This window comes from Kogia breviceps, chromosome 9 (assembly GCF_026419965.1).
Source record: "Kogia breviceps isolate mKogBre1 chromosome 9, mKogBre1 haplotype 1, whole genome shotgun sequence".
Lineage (NCBI taxonomy): Eukaryota > Metazoa > Chordata > Mammalia > Artiodactyla > Physeteridae > Kogia > Kogia breviceps.
In genome coordinates this window covers 15,864,458-15,889,708 of record NC_081318.1, presented here as the reverse complement: position 1 = coordinate 15,889,708, position 25,251 = coordinate 15,864,458, and the positions used below count along the sequence as shown (strand labels likewise).

Below are 25,251 nucleotides of genomic sequence, written 5' to 3'. Positions count from 1 at the left end.
TGAGGGTGACAGCTCTTTACTGCCTGGACCTTAACTCTTTCATAATGTAGGACTATGAACGAAAACAATGTAAAACTACATGATGGTAATAAACATGGCAGCCTGGTAGTCAGTGACTGTTAAAGCAACTGAGCGACTGCATCACGAGCTGTCTCATCTGATATTCATTATATGACACACACACTCAGCCAAACGCATATTCAAGGCTTGAGAGAAAATTAGTCTCTAATTAGTCTCAAATATTTACTGTTGATTCTAAAAAGTAGAAAGTGAAACCACAAACACTCACTAATAACCCCCAAAGTTTTCAAACCACTGGTTTAAACATTTTTTTTTGCTAAGTAAAGTATTTCTTACCCCATCCCAATGGATAAATTATGGAATAATGTGTATAGAGAAGTCTGTGTGTGTGTGTGTGTGTGTGTGTGTGTGTGTGTGTGTGTGTATGGGGAATGGTTTAGAAATCTCTGGATATGTAAGAATGTACAACCAACTGTACTGATGAAAACTATGCATAGCACCAAAGTCTGAAATGAATCTTCAATCCCTTAATCTGCAAATGGAAAGAGAGTCACTCACTAGTCTTCCTCTAATCCAGGGGAGAAGCCAGGCTCCAAAGAAGGGTTATTTATTACCCAGCAAGGAGACACAGGTTTAAGACCATCACATGCCACAACTGCTTGAGTCTCTGAGAATCCATAAGCAGCTGGATTATAAACACAGGACATGAATATAACACTACACTATTATGGGAACTTTACGTGAAGAGCTGGGCTCACAGATTGCCCTGCGGAGAGCTGTGATGAGCAGCGAGCTGTGAGCGCTCTGAGATGCCTGCCTGGGGACACGGGGCAGGAAGAGAGACATGGTCACAGCAACTCAGAGTACAGGGTGTCCAGTTCTTCCCCTTCGGTTGACCATGCCAACAGAAGACAAGCCAGAAAAGGGAGTGAAATATGACGCTAGGGAATACTTGTCACAAGATATATAATACTCATTGATTTTCTTTTAATAAAATTCCTCCAAATCTGTTATGGCTTGAAAGTTGCTGAGGTGGTGCCAGCTACTCGGCTGTCCAGTGAAGGTATTTTCTCCAAAGCGAAGAACCTGTTCATCCAGGTCCTTCCTACTGTCCACATCTCTGACCTCAAAATTGGCCATGCCTACCCGTTTCTTCTCTCTTATGCATACACATGCACACATTCTTACGGGAAAGTTGTAGACAGTCTACAGTCCACTAAGTAAGAGAAAATCCATAAGCCCTAGAGCAACAGCAGACAGGGAAGGAGTAGACGGAGCCAGTGAAGGAGGGTCACGTGAGGGTAGAGGGCTGACCTCCTTTCTTCCCAGCCGTGTAAAATGGCTGGCAAGCAACTTTCAACTCCTCCTCTCTCCCTCCCTCCTCCTCTTCTTTTTACCTCCTCCCCCTTTTAACCTATTTTGCCTGTCCTCTTTCCAGGCTAGAAAGGAACCAGCTGAGAGTCACTGTTGTTGAACTGGAGGACATAACACCAGTTATAATGGAAGCCCATACCCTTGAGACTAAAGTGTGCCACCTTCCAAAGAAGAGCTTGGTAACCAATGGCTACAGCATATTTCCCTTTCAGGCACTGGGAAAACAGCAACATTAATCAAACTTTTTCCATGTCTCGCTCGCCCTCAACACTACTCAGGCAGCCAAAACTTCCTTGCCTCCCTCTATTGTCAAAAATGCCATACTGGTCAGCTCACCCCAGTGTTTGACCCAAAAGAGTCACATGAATAAATAAACAAATTAGAAATGAATTGATGAGGAATATACTCTCCCCAATTATCTTGCTCTCTACCAAATCAAAACTTTGCTTTATTGAGACCAGCTTACATCTATGTAATTTTTTTAAAAAGAAATCTTTGTAGTAGGATTCACCACCAACCAGTTTAACTTTCTCTGAGGATCCTTTCATTCCTAAAGTAGATCTTTGTACATTGAAAAAGCCATAATCCAAATCTGTTAGGGTCAATAACATGGAATCTACAGAGCATGCAGCTGTCAGATCCGCACCTCACTCTTCCAAGTGGCCCTGCACCCTGAGGGGTCTGTAGCCAGTCATACTTAGAGAGTAGACATAAATCACCACATATGAGAAGGGAATTATCCAATTTCCAGGAATTGGATAATATCCCAAGAGAGCAACACGTTTCCTGCTTCCATGTTGTTCTTCTATCCGTTTCTGCTCAACCATAACATATCAACACAAGTAGTATCGCTCATCAACCTACTGACTTTCTGTTGGTGTTCAAAGAAGTATGATGGGCCAGCAGTCCTCAGGAGGGAGTTTTAACAAAATAGGAGGTATCCTTTTTTTAAACTATCCACAATGAAATTCACTGTAAAAGTCCATCCATCTCTCTTAAAACGTGCTAATTCCTTGTATGGAGACCACTGCTTCTTGAGTGAGTTCTAGAACAAATAAAACACCTCTTAAGGGAAGGGGACCTACAGAAGGGAGGCCTTTGGGAAAGGAAGGGACGTCCTGAGCCCTGGATCCGGGTGACTGGACTCATCTACCTTGGGTGCTTGCCAAGGCCTGAGGAGCCTCCTGCGATGACCGGGGGGGTGCAGGCCCCTTACCTTACCACACTGCTTACATTTTCCCTCCTGCCGACGCCTGTGTACCCAGTGATGACGCACAAAATTCTGTGGGAAAACAAAAGTAAATAAACATGTTTCAATTCCCAAACTCCAAAGTTAGGGTTTTTTTTTTTAATGTTTTAAGAATAAAGATTTCCGCGAACAATCATCTAAGCCCATCTAAGCACAAAAACAAATATGTGTATGTGTGATTTGTTTAACAATAAACATTGAACCCACTTGGGAAAATGAAGCCAAGTCTCCATCCTCAGTGACCTTTTGTATCTGTAGAAACCATTAATCATGCCCTCCCCCTCTGTGGCTACCTGGTAACAAATGGCCATAATGAATTCCCATTACTCTGCTTTTCATCGAGTAAAACACTGTGCAGATTTGTGACCTTGAGCTGGGCCGGGGGGGAGGGTGGGTAACCGAGGCAGGTAAAAGAAATATCCTTAAAGAAATGAGAAGGTGAAGGAGAGAAGGACAAAGACATCCAATTTTTCAAATAAATATGTATTTAATGCTTTATAAATGCCAGGCATGCACTGTACTAAACACTTGAGTCAGAAAGAACTTAAAGAAATTAAATTCTCAGAAAGACACAGATCTCCTGATTCGGGACTTACATGGTGACAGTTTTTCACTAGCAAAAGTGAAGGAAGAGAAAAGCTGAAGGAAACTGATGACAAAGACAAGAGATGTGGGCATATCGCGAAATTCTGCAACGAGGTTGTATTTAAACTGTCCTTGGATAACCTGAATGAGATCAGCTTCCAAGGTCTATTCTTGGCTTGAGCTGTAGGAAACATGGAAGGTCCTTTTCCTCCCAAATAGAAGCACCCGTCACCCCAGCTGTTGGGATACTTTACAAGAGACAAGGTGGTCTTCAGGCCTAACGGTACAGGTAAACCCTAATAACTTCCATACAATTCATCTCTCTCAGGCCAATACACCGAAAATATTTGCTGATGTTTTTCTCCTGCCCTTTTCTGAGAAAACATACTTTACCTGAAATTAACATGCGTATTGTCAGGCCACAATCCATACTTTCCCTTTAAAATAGGCCCTTTACCATATATTCAGTCTTTCAGCAAATACTTACCAAATGCCTACTATCCAGGCATTGTTCTAAGTACACAGGGACACAGGAAACAGATCAGTGTCGAGAAGAGAAAATGTTATATCAAGGCATGAAATTCAGAGTGACAAAGACACCTCTAACAAGCATTAGCATTATCAATTCCAAAGTGTCACCTCTATTTCTCTTCCTAACGTCAAACCAATTTAAATTAAAACTAAACAAAGATCCTGGAGGAATAATGGTCTTTTAACTATAATAAGATATAAAAAAGCATAATGGTCCCACTAATTAGTCTAGTTTTTATCTTGCTTTTCGCACTGTGGCAGTTTAATGAAACAAGGACACAATTCTTACATTGTTCTCAGAAAGAAGCTAATAATAATAGTTAACATTTCTTGACTACTAACACTGTCAGGCACTTTTTTAAATGCCTTACATGTAATAATAATGTGCATTTGCATGAGAATTTTCATGAGTATAGATGCTGTTTAGTTGATAAGAACTAGTAAAACCCCGAGTTGGTAAATTATTGAAATATTTCTATATTGGTTGATAAATTGCAGTTTAGTGCCCCTACCATCCCCCTGGCTCCTCCCTGGATGGCATACACCCCCCCCCAATCCCCCAACACTGGAGCCCACTCCTACCTCCTCAGTATTAAGCAACTAGAATGTTAATTTCGGGCATAACAGGTGTCCAAGATTCTGGAGCTCTCTTCTGAAAATAAATCATGTTACTGGGGCGATGTCACTGGGTTCTCCCACAAACTCAGAAGACTGGGCTGTGCCCCACTGATGGCAGTTGTCTGTCCAAGCTTAAATATCAATATAAACAATTTTGGGGGCCTACGGCTGCAAGTCCAGAAACCTGCTCAGTTATCAGCGTCCATACCTTCAGGTCATCTCCTGGGGATGATGATATCGGACCCTCCATCTCTCTACTTCACAGGTGAAGTGGGCCACTCCAGCTTTCCACCCGCTCAAGTGAGAAGCACTTTAGCCCGCTGCCTGTTTAAGAACACGGCCTGGGGAGGCCTGGGGCCAACTGCTAGCTGTACTCTATCCCAGTTTACATCATCGTAGGGCATGTTATCAGAGGGTTGGACTAGAATTCTCATTATCGTCCTCACTTTACAGATGACAAAACTAAGGTATAGAGTGGCGACTTCAAATGTCAGGGACAGGGCAAGGATTCAGACCCAGGCAGGCTGGCAGCACTGTGTTACAGCGCCTCTCCTCTGCTCTGAAACATCAGGTTCAAGCTCCTTCAATAAATGATTTCAATGACAGTCAGTAGTGGAAATATTGAATACATAAAAATGTCAGGCAGTATTATGAGAGATAGAAAAATTTACTATAATTGCTGTTAGTTTAGCAGAAGCTGAGGGAGAATGAACAGTATCATTGATGTTAAGAGAAATTCTCTGCTTACTGAGATTATAAATCACCTAATGACTCTCAACTTAAGAATTTAAGGAGGGAAACATTGGAAGAATTTGATGCAGTTACCTATGAGAAATCATGGCTGACTCATGGAATTATTTAGCTAGTGACAGCTCTAATCAAAAGATTAAACCAGCAGTTTTCCACAAATCAACAATTATTTAGAAATTATAAGACTGACAATGAATCATTTCTAATGCAACATACATTGTTTGGTAAGCAGGTTTATAATACCATGTAGTTTATTTAAGGAAAAAAGAGAACATTTTTAAATTGTTTATTTAAATATTCATGACTCTGCAAGTTGTTAAATATTTTTAATACCATCCTTCCTAGGAAATAGGTAGGAAATTAAAGTCCAGATAAAATAACTCAAACAAAAGCACTACTATAGAAACTGAGTAATTGTCTCTAATCTATGGCCCTGATTTGAGATGTCAAGTATCCATCTATTCAGAGGTCTTCTTAGGCCTGATATAAATTTCTTCTATTGCTGCTTAAACATAGCTGGAACAAAGTAAAAGCCAATAAATGTGTGCTGAATTGAATGAAATTCTCAATCTAATTTCTTTGACAATTAAATTGTGTAGTTACCATTTTGGAGGATCATCCATTGTCTTTATCAATTAGGGGAAAAAAAAAACCATTTCTATAGAATCACTGCTGTTTTATCATCCTTCTTTCCCAAGCACTTAAATTTTTCACACTATTTCCTTTTGCCTATTATTTATCTCTCCTAAATTATGGAAATGAAATTAGACTCAGGATCTTCACACTGCAAATATGAGTGTTGATTCACTGATGTTAAGCTAGCAAAGCAAGGCTGCTGACACCATAACATCTTTTTATTGTTCATCGATAATCTGAATTATTCATATAGCATCTTCAAATACTGGGTAAGGAAAGGGCTATTACTTATGGGTGTTAAAATCTCGGTGATCCATTATTTCAGGGTTTATAGTCAGTATTGTTAGCAGAAATGCATAACACAATTGTTCAGTTATTTTCAAAACCAGCCAGTTTAATTCATAGTATTATTCACCGAGCTTTTGAAAGGATCTTAGAAATTACAGCCCAATCCATGCAGCTTATCTCTAAGAAAACTGAGGTCCAGCCAGAAAGATTCAACTTAGAGAAGTCCAAACAATATTCATGAAGACATTTCCACGTATCAGGCACCCCACAAAGCCTAGGGGACAGTGACTAACAGCGCTGTTCCAGAGCCCGGCCCTAGAGACACCATCGAGGGGAAAGGAAGCGGAGGTGTCCTTTGAACCCAGGTCAAACTAATTCTAAAGAGATTGCTTCTTTCATTTCCATTAAGTAAACCACCTAAGGCCTCTTAATTAAGAATCTCTATGGGTCATAATCTGTCATAAGTATCATCTCCAAACTGTCCTCTTAGACCATGAGTTCTTGGACACTTGGGGAAAAATTAGCCCCTTTATAAATTCATTCAGTCAAAAGATATTCATTGATCACATCCTCTGCATCCTGCCTGGTACAATGAGGTTGGGACAAATTTCACGAGTGACCTCCCAAAGCTTACACTATAGGAGGGTGGCAACAAACCAGCCAATGAGCAATAAATAATTATGACATCCAGAGTGTTCTGAAGGGTAGAACAAGGTGCTCTGACAAAGAACAACGTGCAACCTGCTAACCTATTTAGAGGCGGTCATCAAGGAAGACCTCTGAGGGGCTGATACTTGAACTGAGGTCTAACTATAAGAAACAGCTGTAGCCATGCAAAGAGATTTCCAGTACAGCAGTGAAACACACAACTGTAAGAAGGTGAGGAATATTTGGATGCATGACTCAAGAACTGAAAGAAAATCCATGTGGTAGCTGGATGGGTTGGAAGAGGTAGGCTGGGTCCAGCCTTTGCAGGACTTTTGACTTTTCATGCAAAGCCAAGGGTATGGTTTTCCTCTAAATGAGATGGAAACCACTGAAGAGTTTTAAGCTGGAAAATGATATAATCCAACGTTCATTTTTAAAGATGAGTCTCTTAAATCATGGTGGATTGAAGGGGGAAACTAAAGAATCCTGGAGAACCTATTGTAGTTGTCAAAAGTGAGAGATCATGGTGTCTTAGTCTGAGGCGCTGACAACAGAAATGGAGAAAAATGGATGGTTTGAAATATATTTTATGAATAAAATTGACAGGGCTGGCAAATGAATTAGCTGTGGGGAGTACCGGAGAAAAGTAATCATTATGACCCCCCCCTCATCCATTTTCTCGATCGAGGAGCTGGGCCAATAGTCATCTCATTTTCTGAGGTACAAAAGAATTGAAAAAAATTGTTTTTATGGTGATGGAAATAAAGAGTTTAGTTTGTAACGTATTATATTTGAGATGACTGTGATACATTCAGTGGGCATATCAAACGGAACTCCAAGTGTGGGCTGGAAATGGAAAGCTAGCTGTTGTCAGCCCAGACGTGATATGTAAAGCCAAGGGACTGGATGAGCTCTCCCTACAACGGTAGGCAGAACATGGTCCAGTACTAAGCCCAACGAATACCAGGGAGTGAACAGTGAAAGGACTACCCAGTGAAATAAGAGGAACATTAGGAAAGATGTCATGACAGGAGGGCATTTCAAGAAGGATGAAATACTGAGTAGTTTGAACACATTTACAAGACTGAATAAGAACAGAAAAATTTCTAATGGATTTGGCATTAAGGAGATATTGGCAACACTAAAAAAGCAATTTCGGGCTTCCCTGGTGGCGCAGTGGTTGAGAGTCCGCCTGCCGATGCAGGGGACGCGGGTTGGTGCCCCGGTCCGGGAAGATCCCACATGCCGCGGAGCGGCTGGGCCCGTGAGCCACAACTGCTGAGCCTGTGCGTCCGGAGCCTGTGCTCCGCAACGGGAGAGGCCACAGCAGTGAGAGGCCAACGTACCGCAAAAAAAAAAAAAAAAAAAAAGCAGTTTCAGTGAACAGGTAGAGTAAAAACCAGATCAGAACAGGTTAAAAGCCTAGGAGGGGACACGCTGGAAACAATTTATGTAGTTAACACTTTCTGGAAGTTTAGCACTGAACACAACGCTGAGAATCAGAGCCGCAGTTAAGACACAGTTGGTGGCTGAGGACTATTTTTGTTTGTTGGTTTTTTAAGATGGGAGCTGTCAGAGCATGTTTATGCTGATGGAAATAATCTAGAAGGAAGGTGGGGAGTTCAAAATGTAGGAATGGAAGAAATAGCAAGTCCCTGATATGAAGACAAGGGAAGGAACTGAAAACACTTATAAAGGGTCTGGCTTCATAGAAGAGAAATAATAACAGCTGCTGAAAACACACCCCCAAAATCCTTGCATTAGAAAACTGCACATACAATTACAATGATCTATCCAGAGAGAAAAAGAGAGATTAAAGGACAGGGAACCAAAGGTAGACATATGGATTCCCTGGTTAGAAATTCATACAGTCCATCTTAAAAACTCAAAAACGGTTGCTTCTAGTGTCCTCAATAAAATGTCTCCTTCATCTGAGCTGTCACTGAGTTATCTCCTGACCACTGCTATAGTGCACTTGGGTGACATGGAGGGTAAAACAACCCTATCATTTTTCTTAGATTTCCTCAGCCTACATATGACCCATAACTTTCCTCTGTCTGACATAACAGACAAGCACAGTGGGAGAGGACAGTTGACAGGGACGACTCTTGATATTTTCATCTCTCTCCAAACCTCCACCGCCAGCCTATTCTCCCTCCATGTTTTCTCCCAATCTCCTTGTATTAGCAACAGTGAGATCATTCTTCTTCACAGTGTCTTTTTCCATTAACTGTCATTAACACCTCTGTACTCAGATGTCTTCTATTCCTATTCCATTCATTCATCTATTCTCATAGCTTTAATTACTATCTCGATATGCTGACAATTCACCAAGGTCTAGCCTCTCGTGCCCAGTCTTCCCCATAAGCTCCAACCTCGTCTACCCACTCAGCTTTCTGTCGGGCATTCCCGGCTGGGGCCTCAGGACACCTCAAACATGAGCGTTCTACAACTGAACTCATTACTTCCCTACCCCATCCTCCGAGGAACTCATTTGCCAACATCTAATTGCTTTTTCAGAGAAGAACCCTTGTTTATTCCGAGCTCCCCTGTCTTTGTGTCCAACATCCAATCGATTACTATATCCTGTCAATTCTGTTTCCTCCAAATTCCTATTCGCCAATTTCCTCCAACTTGGTGTTACTCTTACTTCAGATCACCATAATCTCTTGCCTAGATTGGGAGAACGGCTCCTCAATTTTTTTCTCCGTGCTTCCAATATTGCTCGAACTATATGGCATTCCCTCCACACTGTAGCCAGAATAATATATTCTGCTTATAACAGTTTAATGCCCCCCTCTAATTACTATGATGATGAGACATTCAACTTGCAGCCTTGCTAACAAGGGCCTTCATGGTCTAGCTCCTGCTTCTCTCTCAGGTCTCTCGCCTTCCTCATACACCCTCTCACTTTTGTGCTTGGGTGCCTGTGTTCCGTCGCAAAGGCTGTCACTCACCTCCTAGCTAAGCCCCTGCCCTTCACTTAGATCATCCCTTTGGGTCTCAGTTTAGTTCCCACCTCTTCCAGGAATTAAAATGGACCCAAAGTCAATCGAATGCTATTGCTTTCTTACCTTTTCAATTCTACCACCTCCTCCTCCCCCTACTTTCTAGCTCCACTCAATAAGACCTTAGCTTCCCCAATACATTCTGTGAGAAGAAGAAAGGGCAGTAGACACACACTGAAGAGACTTGGGGATTTTACTGATTGTATATGTGTTGATGTATCGAAAAGAAACTGATGTGGAATAGAGGGAGATGGACTTCATTCTTTTTAATCCCTAGTGATTCTCTATGAATCCAATGAATCAATGGGAAATAAAAGGTGGTATTTGAGCTAGAGCTCTGATATACTTACTTCTCTTGGTGATCTTGAGCCCCCCTCTCGAAATGTTGGTTTACATCTGAAATTAATCTGTCATTTAAAAAGAAAAGGGTACTATATTACAGAGAAGCACCCGACTAGAATGAGTTACCTGAAAAAACCAACAGTGACAGATATTGAGACTACAGAAAAAAAAAAAAACCTCAAAGAATAAGGAACATAGTTTTACACTATTCTTAGTCTTTTGAAATCATCACCTTAGATAATCCCAAGTGATCCTGTTATCCCCAATCCATGACACTTCAGTCTCACTGATGAAATCAAAGTAGCTTTAGACAGTAATGCTCTTATGCCATAAATTTGAGAAACTGAGATAATAAAGAGGCAGAAGAAAAATATATGGCAGCTGAAACCATCCAGCTGTGTTTGAGATTTTAAAAGTTGGAAAATATAAACTTGAGAAATTTTTAATATGATGAAGACGATTCACAAAAATACACAAAATGATTCTTCAAGCCTTCAGCACTCCCTTACTTTTAGATGGGGAGGTCTCCTTATACATTTACATCTTCTTTAGCTACTTGATAAGGTGAAAGAAGTGTAGACATGAAGTAGGAAATGAGTAGATGGAGTTGGGACAGCAAAAACAATTATTGTAAAATATTACTAGTCATTCCCACAAAATATCAGTTGGCAACAATTGATAATGTGTCAGTAAAACTAAATGAATTTCCCCGGGGACTAAACTATTTCAATACATTTACACATGGCAGCTCAAGATAGATAATGCACAGAGAATCCCATGTGGAAAAGGAGCAGGAAGCGTGGAAGGAAGAGGACAGCAGAGAACTCACTACTGGAGCCTTTCCCTTGGCCCTGATGACAGATAAATGGACTCTGAAGAATCCACTTCCTCTGGAGGAAAGGCACCACCAGAATGTCACTTCCAGCCCCTTCCACACATTCGTGCTGTGTAAGCAGGAACGCTGCTCAAAGCAAGGAACTGAGCTTCTGGCCGGGCTCTCTCCCTTGTAGCCAATTTAGAAAGAAGTATACTTACCAAGGTCAGACATGTCTAAACAATGATTTTAAAGAGCTATGGAATTTTTTTTCTCTAATACGAAACATCTTGTGGAAAATCCCATGGGTGAATAACAACGTTTGTTACTGTGAAGAAAATTAGTACACGTGAGGCTTTTATCTCTAACCTTATTATTCCTTTTCCTAAGAATCAACATAAAATGATATCAAATTACACCTCAGCAAACAATAAAGTGAATGAAACTTAAGCATTGTCCTTCCATCCTTTCGTGATTAATCCGGTGATAATGTTGGACTTCCAGGTTTTTAAAAGACCATTGTTTTCAAAAAGTTGAAAATGGAAACTGACACCTGGTCTTTGAAGTCCAAACACGTGCAGGGTAGCAAAAATTGCAGTAGGTGGCGCTGTCTCACCTTTTCTAGCTGTTCGATGCAGGCGGTGTGGACGACGATCTTACAGACCGCACACTTCCTCCTGAGAGCTGATTTCTACAACAGACAATTCAAAAGACAAGAAGAAATGTCAACGGTCTGCTCTGAAGGGCTCCCTGGTAGTAAAGAGAGTATACATAAATGAAGCAAACGTAAACCAATTGAAAACTTCATCATAAACGTTCAATAATCGGACAAACTTCAGCAACAGTACTCTGACCTACCAAGTAACTTCATATCCATGACTGAGGGTGGCCTGAGATTTTCTCTTTGAAATAGAATTATACTAGCTGCTGTATGCTGAGTATATACTATGAACCAAGCTCTTTATTCTGTTTTTTTTTCTTAGTTTCATAACCTAACATTGTAGGCATTATTATCCTACTTTTTTTCACGTTTACTCTAATAGTTAAGGGGTAGGGCCAACATTCCAACATAGGTCTAGGTTCCAAACAAGCATTGTTTCCCTACAGCCAAACAGTCTACATTTCAAGGGGCCATCCCCTTGGACTTTTATTCCCAGCACAAATCTATACAAAGCCACTTGGTTTCTGCCCAAATCTTCTGGAAAGTAAGAAGACAAATTTAACTTTTACAAGTCACCATTCCTATCGCCATCACCATCACCATCATCGTCGTCACAGCAGCAGCAGCCCAGTTAACAGCAGAAGCAGCTAAGATGAATTTAGCACTTGCTATGTGCCAGGTATTCTTGTAAGCACCTCACAGATAGTAACTCATTTAATCCTCACCACCCTAAGAAATAGATACTATTCTTACTGCCATTTTACAGATGAGAAAACTGAGGCCCAGCAGGGGATGTGCCCAAGGTCATATAATTAGAGCACAGCAGGGCCAATTAGTCTGATAGCCGGCTCATGCTTAAAAGCATACACAGTTTGGCCTCCCTGACAGTCAGTACCAGTTAAAACTCACAATAAAAATATTCTCTGAGGTTTATCTTTTTTTCTAACAATAAAAAACAAGCAGCAGGGATAGAGAGAAAGGGGTGGAAATCTCGATTCAATGCTGACGGTGCCATGTAAAATCTGAGCTAGAAATGCTCAGGGCTCTCGATGGAGAACAGGTTAAAAGGTGGATCCGCAGGAATAATCTGGGGCTTTGAGCACTGAAAGAAACTTATTATAACAAAGCCAGTCTGTGACCCAGCCCATCAAAGCATCCGAGTGTGAAAGGCCTGAAGTCCCTGTCCTTAAGAAAGACACAAGACTCAGCTTCCCCTACTGAGGACTGGCTTCCCCTTACTGAGATAGGATTTTTAAGCCAAAAATTGAGGTGTGGCTGCTACCAAGGAGCCTGGAAGGACTGCCAACCAGCACCTTGGAAGGCGCAGAATCAGGAAAGAAACTGTAGCCTCCCGCCTCCTTGGTGGTTCTACCCATTCAACACGGAGTCTCCACAGTGCCACCAGCCACCAACCAAGCATCCAGAACGCTGCAGTCAGTACCGCAGCAACGACACGCGTCGTCTCGATACCCACTGACTAAGGTCTAGGCACCCTGCTTGCAAACGCTTTCATCACTCTTGGTTTTCCTCTGCCTGAGGAAAGATCATGGTCGGTAACCTTATGTAAGCTTGGCAATCAATTGATTTTGCCAAAAAGGAGGATAAGGAAAACCCAAGCGTCTAGCTGCACTACTAAAAAGTGTCTTGGCTCTACTACTAAAAAGAAAGCGGGGGGGGGGGGAAGGGGTGGGAGTTGGGGGGGGGAGAGGAAGGGGTGGGAGTTGTGGGGGGAGAACAAGAGTGACAAATACTATTAGCAGCACCAGCAATGGCAGCATCGCTCGAGGCAACAATAATAAAATTCTAGGTTTGCAAATTTTCATGAGTTAAGTGCCCGTAAGAAGCAAACTATTGTTGCTCTCCTGTTTGTTCTGGATCTCCTGGTGGGGATCACTGCTTTAGCACCACCCACAGGACATGCCTGGGGCTCCTGAGCGCTCAAGTTACAGTCACGCTCAGAGTTGATTTCACTCTACTGGTTATCCACTAAAGCCCTAGTAGATTTCACTGCACGCAAGCAAAGCGACACTCTCATGATAGCAACCGCTGATGGGCTTAATTAAGGCCGCCTGAAAAACCTCCTTCCTTACCAGTAACTTCTGCCCTGGTCTAGCCTTGTGCCTGACCGTGTGCTCTGCATTGGGGGCCTGCAGAGCTCCAAGGGCTCCTTGAGGCTCCTACGGACTCACCGCGGATGGTAGGAAGGGACAAATGTGCCCTCGCTGAAGCCAGAATACCCCTTCCTTGCCCTGTTTTCCATCTGGATTCCAAGTCAGAATCTCCTTTGAATAGGGATCTTGCCTGGAAAAGTTTGAGAACCTGTGGCTTAAGTCTGTCCTCTCTCAGCTTCCTAGGGTAACATGTATCTACACCGATACCATTCATGTGTAATAATTCAAGTGCAATGTTCTACAGATGATAATATATGAAGAAAAGTGCTTTATGTTATAAAACTAATTTTATTTAAACAGTGTTACATTTTATTTTTTTTTAATTTTTTTTATAAGAACTTATGATATCTTTAATAAATGCAGATATAAAGCTCCTGACAACATCAATTTTAATTAAAAACTCTCAGCAAACCAAGCAGGGAACCTCATTAATTTTATGGTGAGCATCTTTGTAAAACCTATAGCTAACATCATATTTAATACTAAAAGACAACTCTTTCCCTTGAAGACTGGGAACAAGGCAAGAATGCTTGCTATCTTGCTATTTCCTTTTCTATTTTTTTTTTAACATCTTTATTGGAGTATAATTGTTTTACAATAGTGTTAGTTTTCCCTCTACAACAAACTAAATCAGTTATACATACACACATGCTCCCACATCTCCTCCCTCTTGCATCACCCTCTCTCCCACCCTCCCTATCAGTGTTACATTTTAAAAGGCCCTCATAAGGCATGCTTCTATGCCTTCTGAGGCAGAATATATGAAACCATAATCTGAATTTTTCTTTACAATCACTACAACATGATGTATTTTACTACAAAGAACAGTCATTTTTCTGCTTCCTGTCTTTCTATCAGGCTAGATAGCCTTTCAATATTATTGTACCTGACTTCAGTTGCCCTCAATTTCTTAAATGACAGCTTCTAAACAGCTTCTAATCTGATAAATCAGATAATGAAGGTCTATAATCACATGCAAAATTAAGTGAATAAATTCTGAATGAAGGCCTCAGGTCCTTTTCCATAGTAGAAAAATACATGGATTTTAGTTTCTCAACTGATGAAAACTGCTCCAACGAATCAGAAGGTCTCAACTGCTGACTTCTTGGTTTATGACTATGCTTTAATTAGCTAAAGTTATTTGAAGTAGCTGGATAATAAGCTTCTGGGCAGAAACTGCTCAGTTAATGCTTGGTTATGTTCCAATTTTTATTTGCAAGATTTAAACTAAATATAAAGATGAAACACAGGAATCTAGACATTCTCAATACTGTAGCTACTCACTTTTTCTTTAAAAATCCTTAAGTCAATACTTCCTTCACTATGAAAAATGATAAAGCAAGAAAAGTCATTAAAATTAAGTCAGCAGGTTAGTTGCTAGTCTTCATATTGGGACACAGCTGTTATAGAACCTGGCACAAAGATACAATTTTAAAAATAAATATGGCCTGGGGCCCAAACACGCTTAAAAATTAACATTATAAAAGTTTAATAATTCACTCTCATCAATGAATTTAAGGGCCAATTAGGCTTACTGCTTCAAATATCAAGTAACCTCAGTGTCCTTACTAAGGGTTTCCTGATTTTGTCAAAGGAAATCCCTTAATTTGTAATTGTGTGTATGTGTGTGTGTGTGTGTGTGTGTGTGTGTGTGTGTGTGTGTGAGACATCTGTAAAAACTAGTAGAGGGGGCACATCTGTGAAAACTAAGACAACATAGGCTATAATATAGATTATATCCCATTATACTCCAATCATAATTTACTTATATAATAATGACACAATGAATGATATGTTATGCTTTAGGATGGTGGGTGTAACCTAACCAGCAGACCTAACAGTGATTGTAAGAGAACACACTCGAAGTTCTGACTTGACCCTATATGCTTCCCATGCTGTGGGCACTGTTGACATTCCAAGCAGTGACAGTTCCTCACCAAACTTCAGCTCATATCAAGTATGGAAGTAAAACCGCCACAGCCTTAGACCACTGGCTCTGGGGATGGAAGCTGGAGTGGGGACAAAAGGACCAGAGGCAGGCAGTGGTAGAAAGTATATAACTGTCCCTGAGAAACAGTTTAATATCTAATCCTATCCCACCTACCCACTTCCTTTGGTCATAAGTCCCTGATTCATATGTACCACCAAGCAAGCTATATGTTCTTCCTTTGAACAAGAGATGTGACTTCTCTAAGTAGCCATGAATATCTGGTAATAGTTAACAACGTTTGAAAGAAAGAGAGAGAAAGAAGAGAGGGAGGGAAGGAAAGTATAGGAGAAAGAAAGGGAAACCTAGTTTCACAGGTTTATGATTTCTGACAGGTCAAGGCCTCCTTGCTGCCCAAGGAGACTTAAATTGAATGCCACCCCTAACAGTCTGAAGTTTGACCCCAAGAAGCATGTACAACAAGGCTGGCTGAGCCCCTTCCCAATAAGCACATGCCAAATCTCATTTTTTCCTGAAGATGGTCAAGTTATCCTGCCTCTGACCCCACCTCTCCCAGTGTATTCTTAAGGACACCACCCTTCCCCCAACAGACAGACACACACACACACACACACACACACACACACACACACACACACACACACACACACACACACACACACACACAGGTTTAATCACCAGAGATCAGAAGTGGAGAAGTAGGAGGAAATATTTAGTCTCCAGAGCCGACATGGCAACCCTTTCTCGGCCTCCTGTCTCAGGAGACCTCAGGACCAGAGCCCGCTGCTGGCCACACAGAAGTATGGGCCTGGCAGCATCTCACTGCAGACAGAGTTCCCAGACATGGGCTCACAGACCCAGTGCAAGGAAGCACTGCTTCCATCAGCCCTGCCCTTATCATAAGGCCACGGTGACAAAAGGATGCATGGCCAGGGAAGGGGCTCCAGGCAGGAACCCAGCCATCCTGGGCGTGGGGAAGCGGGCACAGAGGCACTAGAGGAAGGACAGGATGGAGCGCCGAGTGGTGAAAAGTCAGGAAAAGAGGGCTGGATGAGGCTGGCGGGATGAGCTTCCTAACCCAGGCCCCCCAGCTGCCTTCTTCCCAGCAATTCTCAGCCTCCTCACCTTTCCCACGTCAGAAGAATCACGGTGAGAAATCGAAACTGAGTGCTGGGAGTCAGGCAAAGGAGAAACAGCAAGTGGGGCAAGAATTTTATCCTCCCTTCTGGACACAAAGCTCAGTCCACAGTGGCCCTGTGATGGAAGGCGGAGACGGGGCAACAGGGCCCAGGCCAGGCTATCCTTTTCTTCCTCTCCAAGGGTGGGGTGAAAGGACTGCTCGGTAGAGCGGGAGGAGGAAGCTGCCCAGGCCTTCAAAGTGTCAGGAATTCAGCGTCCGTTCAGTGGGCGTTGCCGCTACGGGCAACCCAAACAAGAACGCTGCTGCTGTATAATCCTAGGTAAATGAAAACAAGAGTTCTTTGATTTATTTAAAAACCTAATTAGAAGCAATGACAAGCATGCTCTGGAAGTTCTACTCCTCTGGGGTGTCTAGGATGCAATGGGTAAATTGCTATTAGGGAAAAAGAAGACTGACATTATCTGGAAGTTCCATTAATGTGGTTGCAGGACCAAAGCACAGGCTCCATCAGCACTCACGCCGGCGCCTCTTTTCCTCAAACAGAATACAGGCCGTTTTGGACAAACCAAGAGGGTGGCTAGCTGATGTGCCAGCACGCCCCTCCCGTGGCTCCTTACTGCGTAAGCAACTCTCTCCGAGACGGCAGGATTTCAAGAGCCCAGACCAGGGAAGAGAGGTGCCAGTCTGTGCCCGGGGGGGGAATCTCAGAGCTCTCCTCAGAGGGTCTCCTGCAGGGAGCCCTCACTCTGTGTGAAACCGTCAGCCTGGGTACTGCTGCCCAGCACGTGTCCTCTGGACAGGGCTCAGTGAGGGCCGGATCGCTCTGAGATAGCCCCACAGCGTCGCCACCCTAGATGCTAAATGATGCCAGAAGTGCCTCAGAATATACGAAAGAAAAAGGAGCAGGGAGCAACGGGAAGTTGAGGGGTTGGGAAGGGGGTCACGTAAACAAGTAACAAAAATCCTCAGCAACACGCAAATACACACCGATGTGCCTAAACCTGCACACGCCCGTTCTCAGGAATCAGGATGGTCTGAGATGTCCCACGTACGAACTTTGCATGTAGCTGGAACAGTGTCAGCATTCTGAGTGCTGTGCAGGACATAAAGAGAAAGAAGCTTCTGTCCTGCCTGGGAGAAGCTGGTGTGCCACTTGAGGAGACACGGAGGACTTGAAAGAAAAGGTCACTAACAGGAGAAGACCATGCATGGCTCAATGCTAAATGAACAGCGCACACAATAAAAGCTGTAATCTAGAGCAGGGTAAAACCCCAGAGGCTGACTCAGTAAAAAGAACGTAACACCAAAAAGAGCAAAGTCTTGAATCGGGCCTTAAAAAGATGTAATATTTGAAAATTGAAGACACTCCAGCAGGGAGAAGATCCGACGTCTCTTTACATAGTAGGCACCGATGCCTCCTAAAAGGAACGGAGCTGGCTTCCATGTGTCCGACGGGGCGCTGAGCCAGGGGCTCACAGGCGTCCTTTGCGTGAGTCATTGGGCGCCATGCTTAATGGTGGCGTGTGGAGGCTTCTCTGTGTGCCTGGTCAGGGGGTGAGGTGCAGGGTGAGGAGTGGGAACACTGGCTGTGGGTCACGAGGGTCTCAAGGAGAAACGGCAAAGCAGAACCTTTCCTGAGAGGACCTGGGTTAAAAAGTATAGAGTTACGGGCTTCCCTGGTGGCGCAGTGGTTGAGAGTCCGCCTGCCGATGCAGGGGACACGGGTTCGTGCCCCGGTCCGGGAAGATCCCACATGCCGCGGGGCGGCTGGGCCCGTGAGCCACGGCCGCTGAGCCTGCGCGTCCGGAGCCTGTGCTCCGCAACGGGAGAGGCCACAACAGTGAGAGGTCTGTGTACCACAAAAGCCAAAAAAAAAAAAAAAAAAAAAAAGTATAGAGTTACGAGAAGATGGAGATTCCCCTGTATCTCCATTCTGCCCTAATCCAACACCACGAACACTGCCTGACGCATATTAGAAGCTCAAGACATATTCTGGCAGGGAGGGAGGGGAGAGGGAGGAGGGAGGAGGGAGGAGGGAGGAGGGAGGAGGGAGAGAGGGAGAGAGAGAGAGAGAGGGAGGGAGGGAGGGAGGTGAAAGGGCTTGCAGACTAGGGCTTTCTTCTCAGTGTAAGCCCCCAGCCTAACCCCAGTCTGGAGGACTGGTGGCTTTGGAATTGAGACAAAACCCCCCTAGGGGGGCTTCCCTGGTGGCGCAGCGGTTAAGAATCCGCCTGCCAATGCGGGGGACACGGGTTCGAGTCCTGGTCCGGGAAGATCCCACATGCCGCGGAGTAACTAGGCCCGTGTGCCACAGCTACTGAGCCTGTGCTCTGGAGCCCGTGCTCCACAACTACTGAAGCCCGCATGCCTGGAGACCGTGCTCCACAACAGGAGAAGCCACCGCAGTGAGAAGCCCGCGCACTGCAACGAAGAGTAGCCTCTGCTCACCGCAACTAGAGAAAAGCCCGCGGCGCGCAGCAACAAAGACCCAACGCAGCCAAAAATAAGTAAATAAATAAATTTTTTAAAACCCCTAGGACACAGGCATTTTCAGGATAGGCAATCCCAAAAGAAGAGAGAAAGAGGCATTCTATAGGTGTTTGAGGGACAGAAGACTTTCATAAAGACTAGAGGGAAAACAGGGTAGAGGCTTCATGGTGAGTACAACTAAACAATTTTTGTGACCACAAATGTGATGTCTTTGGGGGAATTCTAGAGCTTTCGGACGGGAAGGCTATCTTGCAAAAGGCTGAGGCCTTACATAAGTGGGTGGAGTTAAGAACAGGAAGTCTGCATTACTGATGCTCACGTGATCCCACCTATGTCTGTAGGCTAGTAAGACTCTGGAATATCTACTTGGATAGCAAGTTGTGGGGCTGCAAAGCACTGGGGCCAGCCTTCCCAAACAGAAGTCCCGGCTGGGCGATGCACGTTAGGCTAGAAAGGTGGATTGGGAAAAGATTGCTAGAGCCCTTCAATCTAGAGTGAGAAATACAAATTTGAACCTAATAGGCAATGGGGGCACTAATAATTTTTGAGACTCATGTGGCCAAAAATAATAATTCAATCTGGTGGCAGGATGCAGCACTCTCTGAAAGCAGGAGGAGGGAGACCAAAGGAAATAAGATGATTGATATATTAATTCAGTCAACCAATAAATACTGAGCACCTACTAAGTGCCGTTCACCGTCCCAGGCACTGGGGATACCGTAGTGAATAAAACACTGAAAACAAATTTGTTTTTATCTCATGGAGCTTACATTCTCCTGGGAGAGGCAGACAATAAACAAGATAGGTAAGTGTGATACATAATACGCTGATAGAATAAGTGCTAAAGAGAACAGTTAAAGCGAGAACGGGGCAGGCAGTATCAGGAGCAGCGGAGAGTTGAAGCTGGGACAGGTTGGCCAGGAAAATTCGCACCGAGAAGACACATTTTAAGAAACACCAGGAGGGGAACTCCCCTGGCGGTCCAGTGGTTAAGACTCCACGCTTCCAGTGCAGGGGCTGCAGGTTCGATCCCTGGTTGGGGAACTAAGATCCTGCATGCTGCGTGGCGCGGCCAGGAAAAAAGAGAAATAAATAAATTTTTTAAAAAACTGAGCTACAAAGCAATACTTAAGAAGAAGAAGAAGAAACACCAAGAGGAGGTGAGGGAATTGGCCACGTAGTTATCTGGGGGGAAAGTACTTCGGGCAAAGGGAACAGCAAGTGCACAGCCCAGAGGCATAAGGACTGTGGGATGTTTGCAGAGTGTCACTGGAGTGGAGTGAACTAGGCGGGGACGAGGCCAGACCACGATGGCAGGCCAGGTCACACAGGGCTGAAGTGATGAACAACAAGAACCTACTGTAGAGCACAGGGAACAATATTCAATATCTTATAATAACCTGTAATAGAAAAGACTGAAAAGGAATATATGTATAACTGAATCACTTTGCTGTGCACCTGAAACTAACACAACATTGTAAACCAACTATCCTTCAATTTAAGAAAAAGATATTAAGTAATGAGAGTTCACAGTGGAAATTCACATATTAGGCAGGGAGCACCCGAATTGGAGTGATGAGAATGGAACGGGAGGCAAGGCAGAGAAGCAAGAGTGATGAACTGCCAGAGCACGGCCCTCTTCCCATCATACGCAGGTCTCCGGAAAGGTGAACACAGATTTCTCACACCTGGGCCTCATGTCTTTCAGGAGAATAAGTGACAGAGCCAAGAGCGGCTTCACTCCTACTCCGCGGTCAGCTTGCTGATGGTGTGTACACCAGCTGACTACACCCACTGCACTCTCGTGCTGTGTTATGGGTCGGGATTGCCTCCGAAGTACTGCAATAAAACCCACTTAACCTGCTCTTCAAACAGCTTAGTTTGCTCTGTTCTAAGGAACACATTATCTGAAGCACTTTGCATATGAAGTGTTTATGCTTCCAGAGACACCTCCCCTGAGGAACCACAGACGTGCCCATGTATCTGGGGTACGCAAGATCCACCCGAGCTAAGGCACAGAAGGGTCTACTCCACAACTTCCCTAGAGACACAGAGAGAAGGAGAAAAGTGCCACTGTTCATGCTTGTTTGGACACGAATAAAAGCTTTCTATTTCCCCAACAGCCAGTACATTTTATATTTTTCATTTCAAGAGAACAAAAAGCGAAATCTTAGAGCAGAAAGCAGCTACGGGAAGGGAAAGGGCTTTGTGAGCTGAATATGAGAATCAGAACAGCACATGGGAACCCCGCCTCATCCGGAAAAGCAGCCAATCAGGGCTCACAGGAAAAACAATTCAGTAAGAACCAAATTAGTAGCTATCGTGTTAATTCAAAGCTAAAGTTGATGGCTGCTTGTAAAGAATGACCCCTCACTGTGTTTTGACCACTGGATTAGGATTGGAAGAAGTGGTGTGCAGAAGGGCACAGGTTCATCTTAAGAGGGGAAAGAAGGTGCATGCCTGGATCTCAGTAGTTTACCCTTACGCTGAAATTCGTACCAAATCATTCTCTTTAAGAGTGATTCAAAAGTGGCTTATGGGCTTCCCTGGTGGCGCACTGGTTGAGAGTCCGCCTGCCGATGCAGGGGACGTGGGTTCGTGCCCCGGTCCGGGAAGATCCCACATGCCGTGGAGCGGCTGGGCCCGTGAGCCATGGCCGCTGAGCCTGCGCGTCTGGAGCCTGTGCTCCGCAACTGGAGAGGCCACAACAGTGAGAGGCCCGCATACCGCAAAAAAAAAAAAAAAAAAAAAAAGTGGCTTATATCAGTGACTTTAGTACATTTTTTAAATGAGAAGAAAGCGACAGGTACAAGGCTTCTCTAATGGGCTTCAATAGAAAACGACCACAGGGCTCTTAGGAGATGTCTACCTCTTGGAACTTGACTCCGTAGCTGGTGTACACAGCTGCTATCTTTCGTACATCTACATAAAATTCAGGTACAGTTATTGAGACATAAACCAAATATACATTGCAGCTGTTACTTAGGAAAAGGATGACGAATGGCCTGCTAAATCCGTATTGGCTGGTACAAGTTTAATGGAAGGACACTAACACACAGCTGCCTCCAGAGCCAGGATGTGAGAGGCTGTGAGTGCTCCTCATTGACTGGTCCAAGATTGCTGCCCTGGTTAGGCATTCCCTCTTCCTGCTCCTGCATGGCCACGATGCATTAATAAGGGATTTCAGACTAATGAACCTCAAGAAATCTTCAAAAATCCATGATTCGATTTCCCACTGCTGGCCCTCATTTTACCCAAGCACATGCCACATTTCTGTGACTGCTATTATTGACTGTCTCTGTACTTTGTTACTCCCGTCTCGTTTCACTGTGTATTTTCTTCCGCCTGCTTGTCTTTTCCTCATTTCTTTTTCCCATTTGTTTCCTCTGTGCTTCTCACCTTTGGTGTCAGCGGCTTCTGACCCTGGCCAGTCAACAGCTTTAACTTTATCATGTGCTATCTTCCTGCTTTGGTTCTTTTCAGCTGCTTTTATGGCTGCTCCCTGTTCGATGTTTATAGTTTCTTCGAAGTTATCTCAGATCAAAGCTGCCATGTATCTTATTGTAGGTTAACTGAAGTGTCTCCATATGTACGAAAAATGTACATAAATATGATTACAAGTATACAGGCACTAATAAGTAGATATTCACACAATTAGAGCCCTACACACACAAACACATGTGTACTCCCAATTTTCCAGCACATAGGTTATGAGTGAGGATGGGCTGGTCATATTACAGAAGTCATAATAGAGACAACAGGAAATGATGTCTCGACATTGTCTTAATTGTCTAATTCCAAGGTAGTATATCAAGAGCATAGCAGAGATCTGAAGCTTAACGTAAACTAGAAAACCCCAACCAAAGTTTGCCTTTTAATACTTGCTAGTGCGATAGCACCGTATATACCATCTTACTTGCAGCATGAATCCTAATATGTTCTCATTATCAGTTTACTTTGTGGAAATAGATAAAGTTGGTTTTTCAAAGTTCACAGCTTCAGATCTCTAAGCAATGATTTAGAGACACTTGCTTTAATCTGGAAGCTTGTGTCTACTTAAGAAGCCATATCAAACCATGGTAAATTACCTATCCTCTTACTGCCATTTCCAACATCCCAAGCTGTTGATGACGTAAGTCAAAGTCTTTCCGCCAATCTGGCCCAAGAAGAGCACCATTTCAATCATAGTTCACCCAACGCTGTTGCTCCAATTGGCCATGTGGTTTTCACTCACATACGTACAACTACTGGTACCATTTTTCAGTGAGGACATCATTACCACAGACAGAATATTTACCAGGAGGCTAGCAGTATAATATATACATTACGTGCACTAGAGACACAGCTCACTTCAGCCATGCAAAGTGGCCACCATTCACCTGCTTTACAGATAAGGAGCTGAGACCCTATGAGATTGAGAGATTGAGTAACTTGCCCAAGACAGACTGGCCAGGAGTAGAACCTAGGTCTTTGTGACTCGAAGCCATCTCTTTCTATTACATCTTACTACCTTCCTCTCATTTTACTAGTGATAGATTTGGGGAGCAGGACTGATAAAGGTAGGTAACCATGACGTTCAACATGACTGCTTTAGATGATCTAGTCTCGTGACAGCCCCAAGGGGATGGACTTATGACCACCCTACCATGACCACCCTACCATGACCACCTGTGCCAAGAATGGTCAACAGCAGTCTCTATCCTCCATGAGAATCAAATAAGAAGGGCACGACACAGGCTAAACAGGACTTATAACCCCGCAATATCCTGTAGTAGTGAACGTGGAATCTCCCCGTGACGAGCCTTAAAAATAAGGCAGAAATTCAAACGCCCTGGATTCTAAGTGTAATGATACTTAGATGGCAGGGTTGACCTGGTGACAGGTGTCTGTGTGTGTGTCTTTCAAGAATCACGTCACTGAACTCATTCATTCATTCTGTGGAGAAGGGCAGGATAACGACTCAGTGCAGTCACCGTTCTCAGTACGGAGGACCCAGGAGAGCACAAGGCAGGCAGAGTCCCGAGCTAAATGGAGCTTATGTTCTGATAGGGACACAGACAGACAAGTAAGGAAGTGATTTTTTTTTTTTAAAGGTTAGAAAGTGATGTGCACTAGAAAAGACTGAGAGAATGGAGAAGGGGCACAGCTGGGCTGGTTGTTTCACCCTCTCTTTTATTCAGTGAGGCGGGGGGATGATTACAAGGCCCTCCAAAGTTAATACCCTGGCACTGCCTGTTGGGTTTCAGTTTCTGACCATCCTCTGGAACCACTTTTACTCAAGGAGGAATGACCCGAGTAACCAATTTTTATCGAGTGCTTGCGACTGGCCATGTGGTTGATTGCTATATATGCTTTATCTCATTGAAGTTTCCAGCAACCATAAGCAGCAGGTCTTATTGACATTTTACAGATATGAAACTGAGGCTTAAAGAAGTTAAAACAATGATGGACGTCACACAACTAGAAAATCCCAGAGCCTGGATTCAAAGCTGGGTCACTTGATTCCAAAGCCCACACACCACCTCGAATGAAGACATCAAAGCAGGCTTTGCCATTTCCTTGTCTTTAAAACATTACCTTCTGCAATCTGTATCTGCCTGGCATATGAGGTAAGAAGAACAAAAAGAAAAATCTCCTAAAAAACAGACAATATCGGGCTTCCCTGGTGGCGCAGTGGTTGAGAGTCCGCCTGCCGGTGCAGGGGACGTGGGTTCGTGCCCCGGTCCGGGAAGATCCCACGTGCCGCGGAGCGGCTGGGCCGGTGAGCCACGGCCACTGAGCCTGCGCTCCGCAACGGGAGAGGCCACGACAGTGAGAGGCCCATGTACCGCAAAAAACAAAACAAAACAAAACAAAAACCAGACAAAATCAACCCTGGGGTCAGTAGTAGTTCTGGGTAACTGCTAAAGCAAACAATGCTTCAGTAGAGACTGGGACCTCTGAGCAATAAGAATGTTGGTTAGAATCTGTTGTTCT

At 43.8% G+C, this 25,251-nt stretch overlaps 1 protein-coding gene across 15 annotated transcripts in view; it reads right to left on the bottom strand.

Moving 5' to 3' along the window:
• The window catches only part of DGKI (diacylglycerol kinase iota), a 463,467-nt gene that overhangs the window by 245,179 nt on the left and 193,037 nt on the right, over positions 1-25,251 (bottom strand). For 12 of the 15 annotated variants that reach the window (XR_010842070.1, XR_010842071.1, XM_059074881.2 and 9 more), the window contains 3 exons: positions 11,481-11,555; positions 10,059-10,115; positions 2,612-2,677 (listed from right to left, as the gene is read on the bottom strand). Coding sequence is in view for 10 of the 15 variants with exons in the window: in XM_059074881.2 (XP_058930864.1) it covers positions 2,612-2,677; positions 10,059-10,115; positions 11,481-11,555 (198 nt within the window). In the remaining 5 variants the exon portion in view is untranslated. Of the gene's footprint in view, positions 1-2,611; positions 2,678-4,586; positions 4,830-10,058; positions 10,116-11,480; positions 11,556-25,251 lie in introns of those variants that run through there. The other 3 variants (XM_067042063.1, XM_067042064.1, XM_067042068.1) reach the window with 3 other exon arrangements.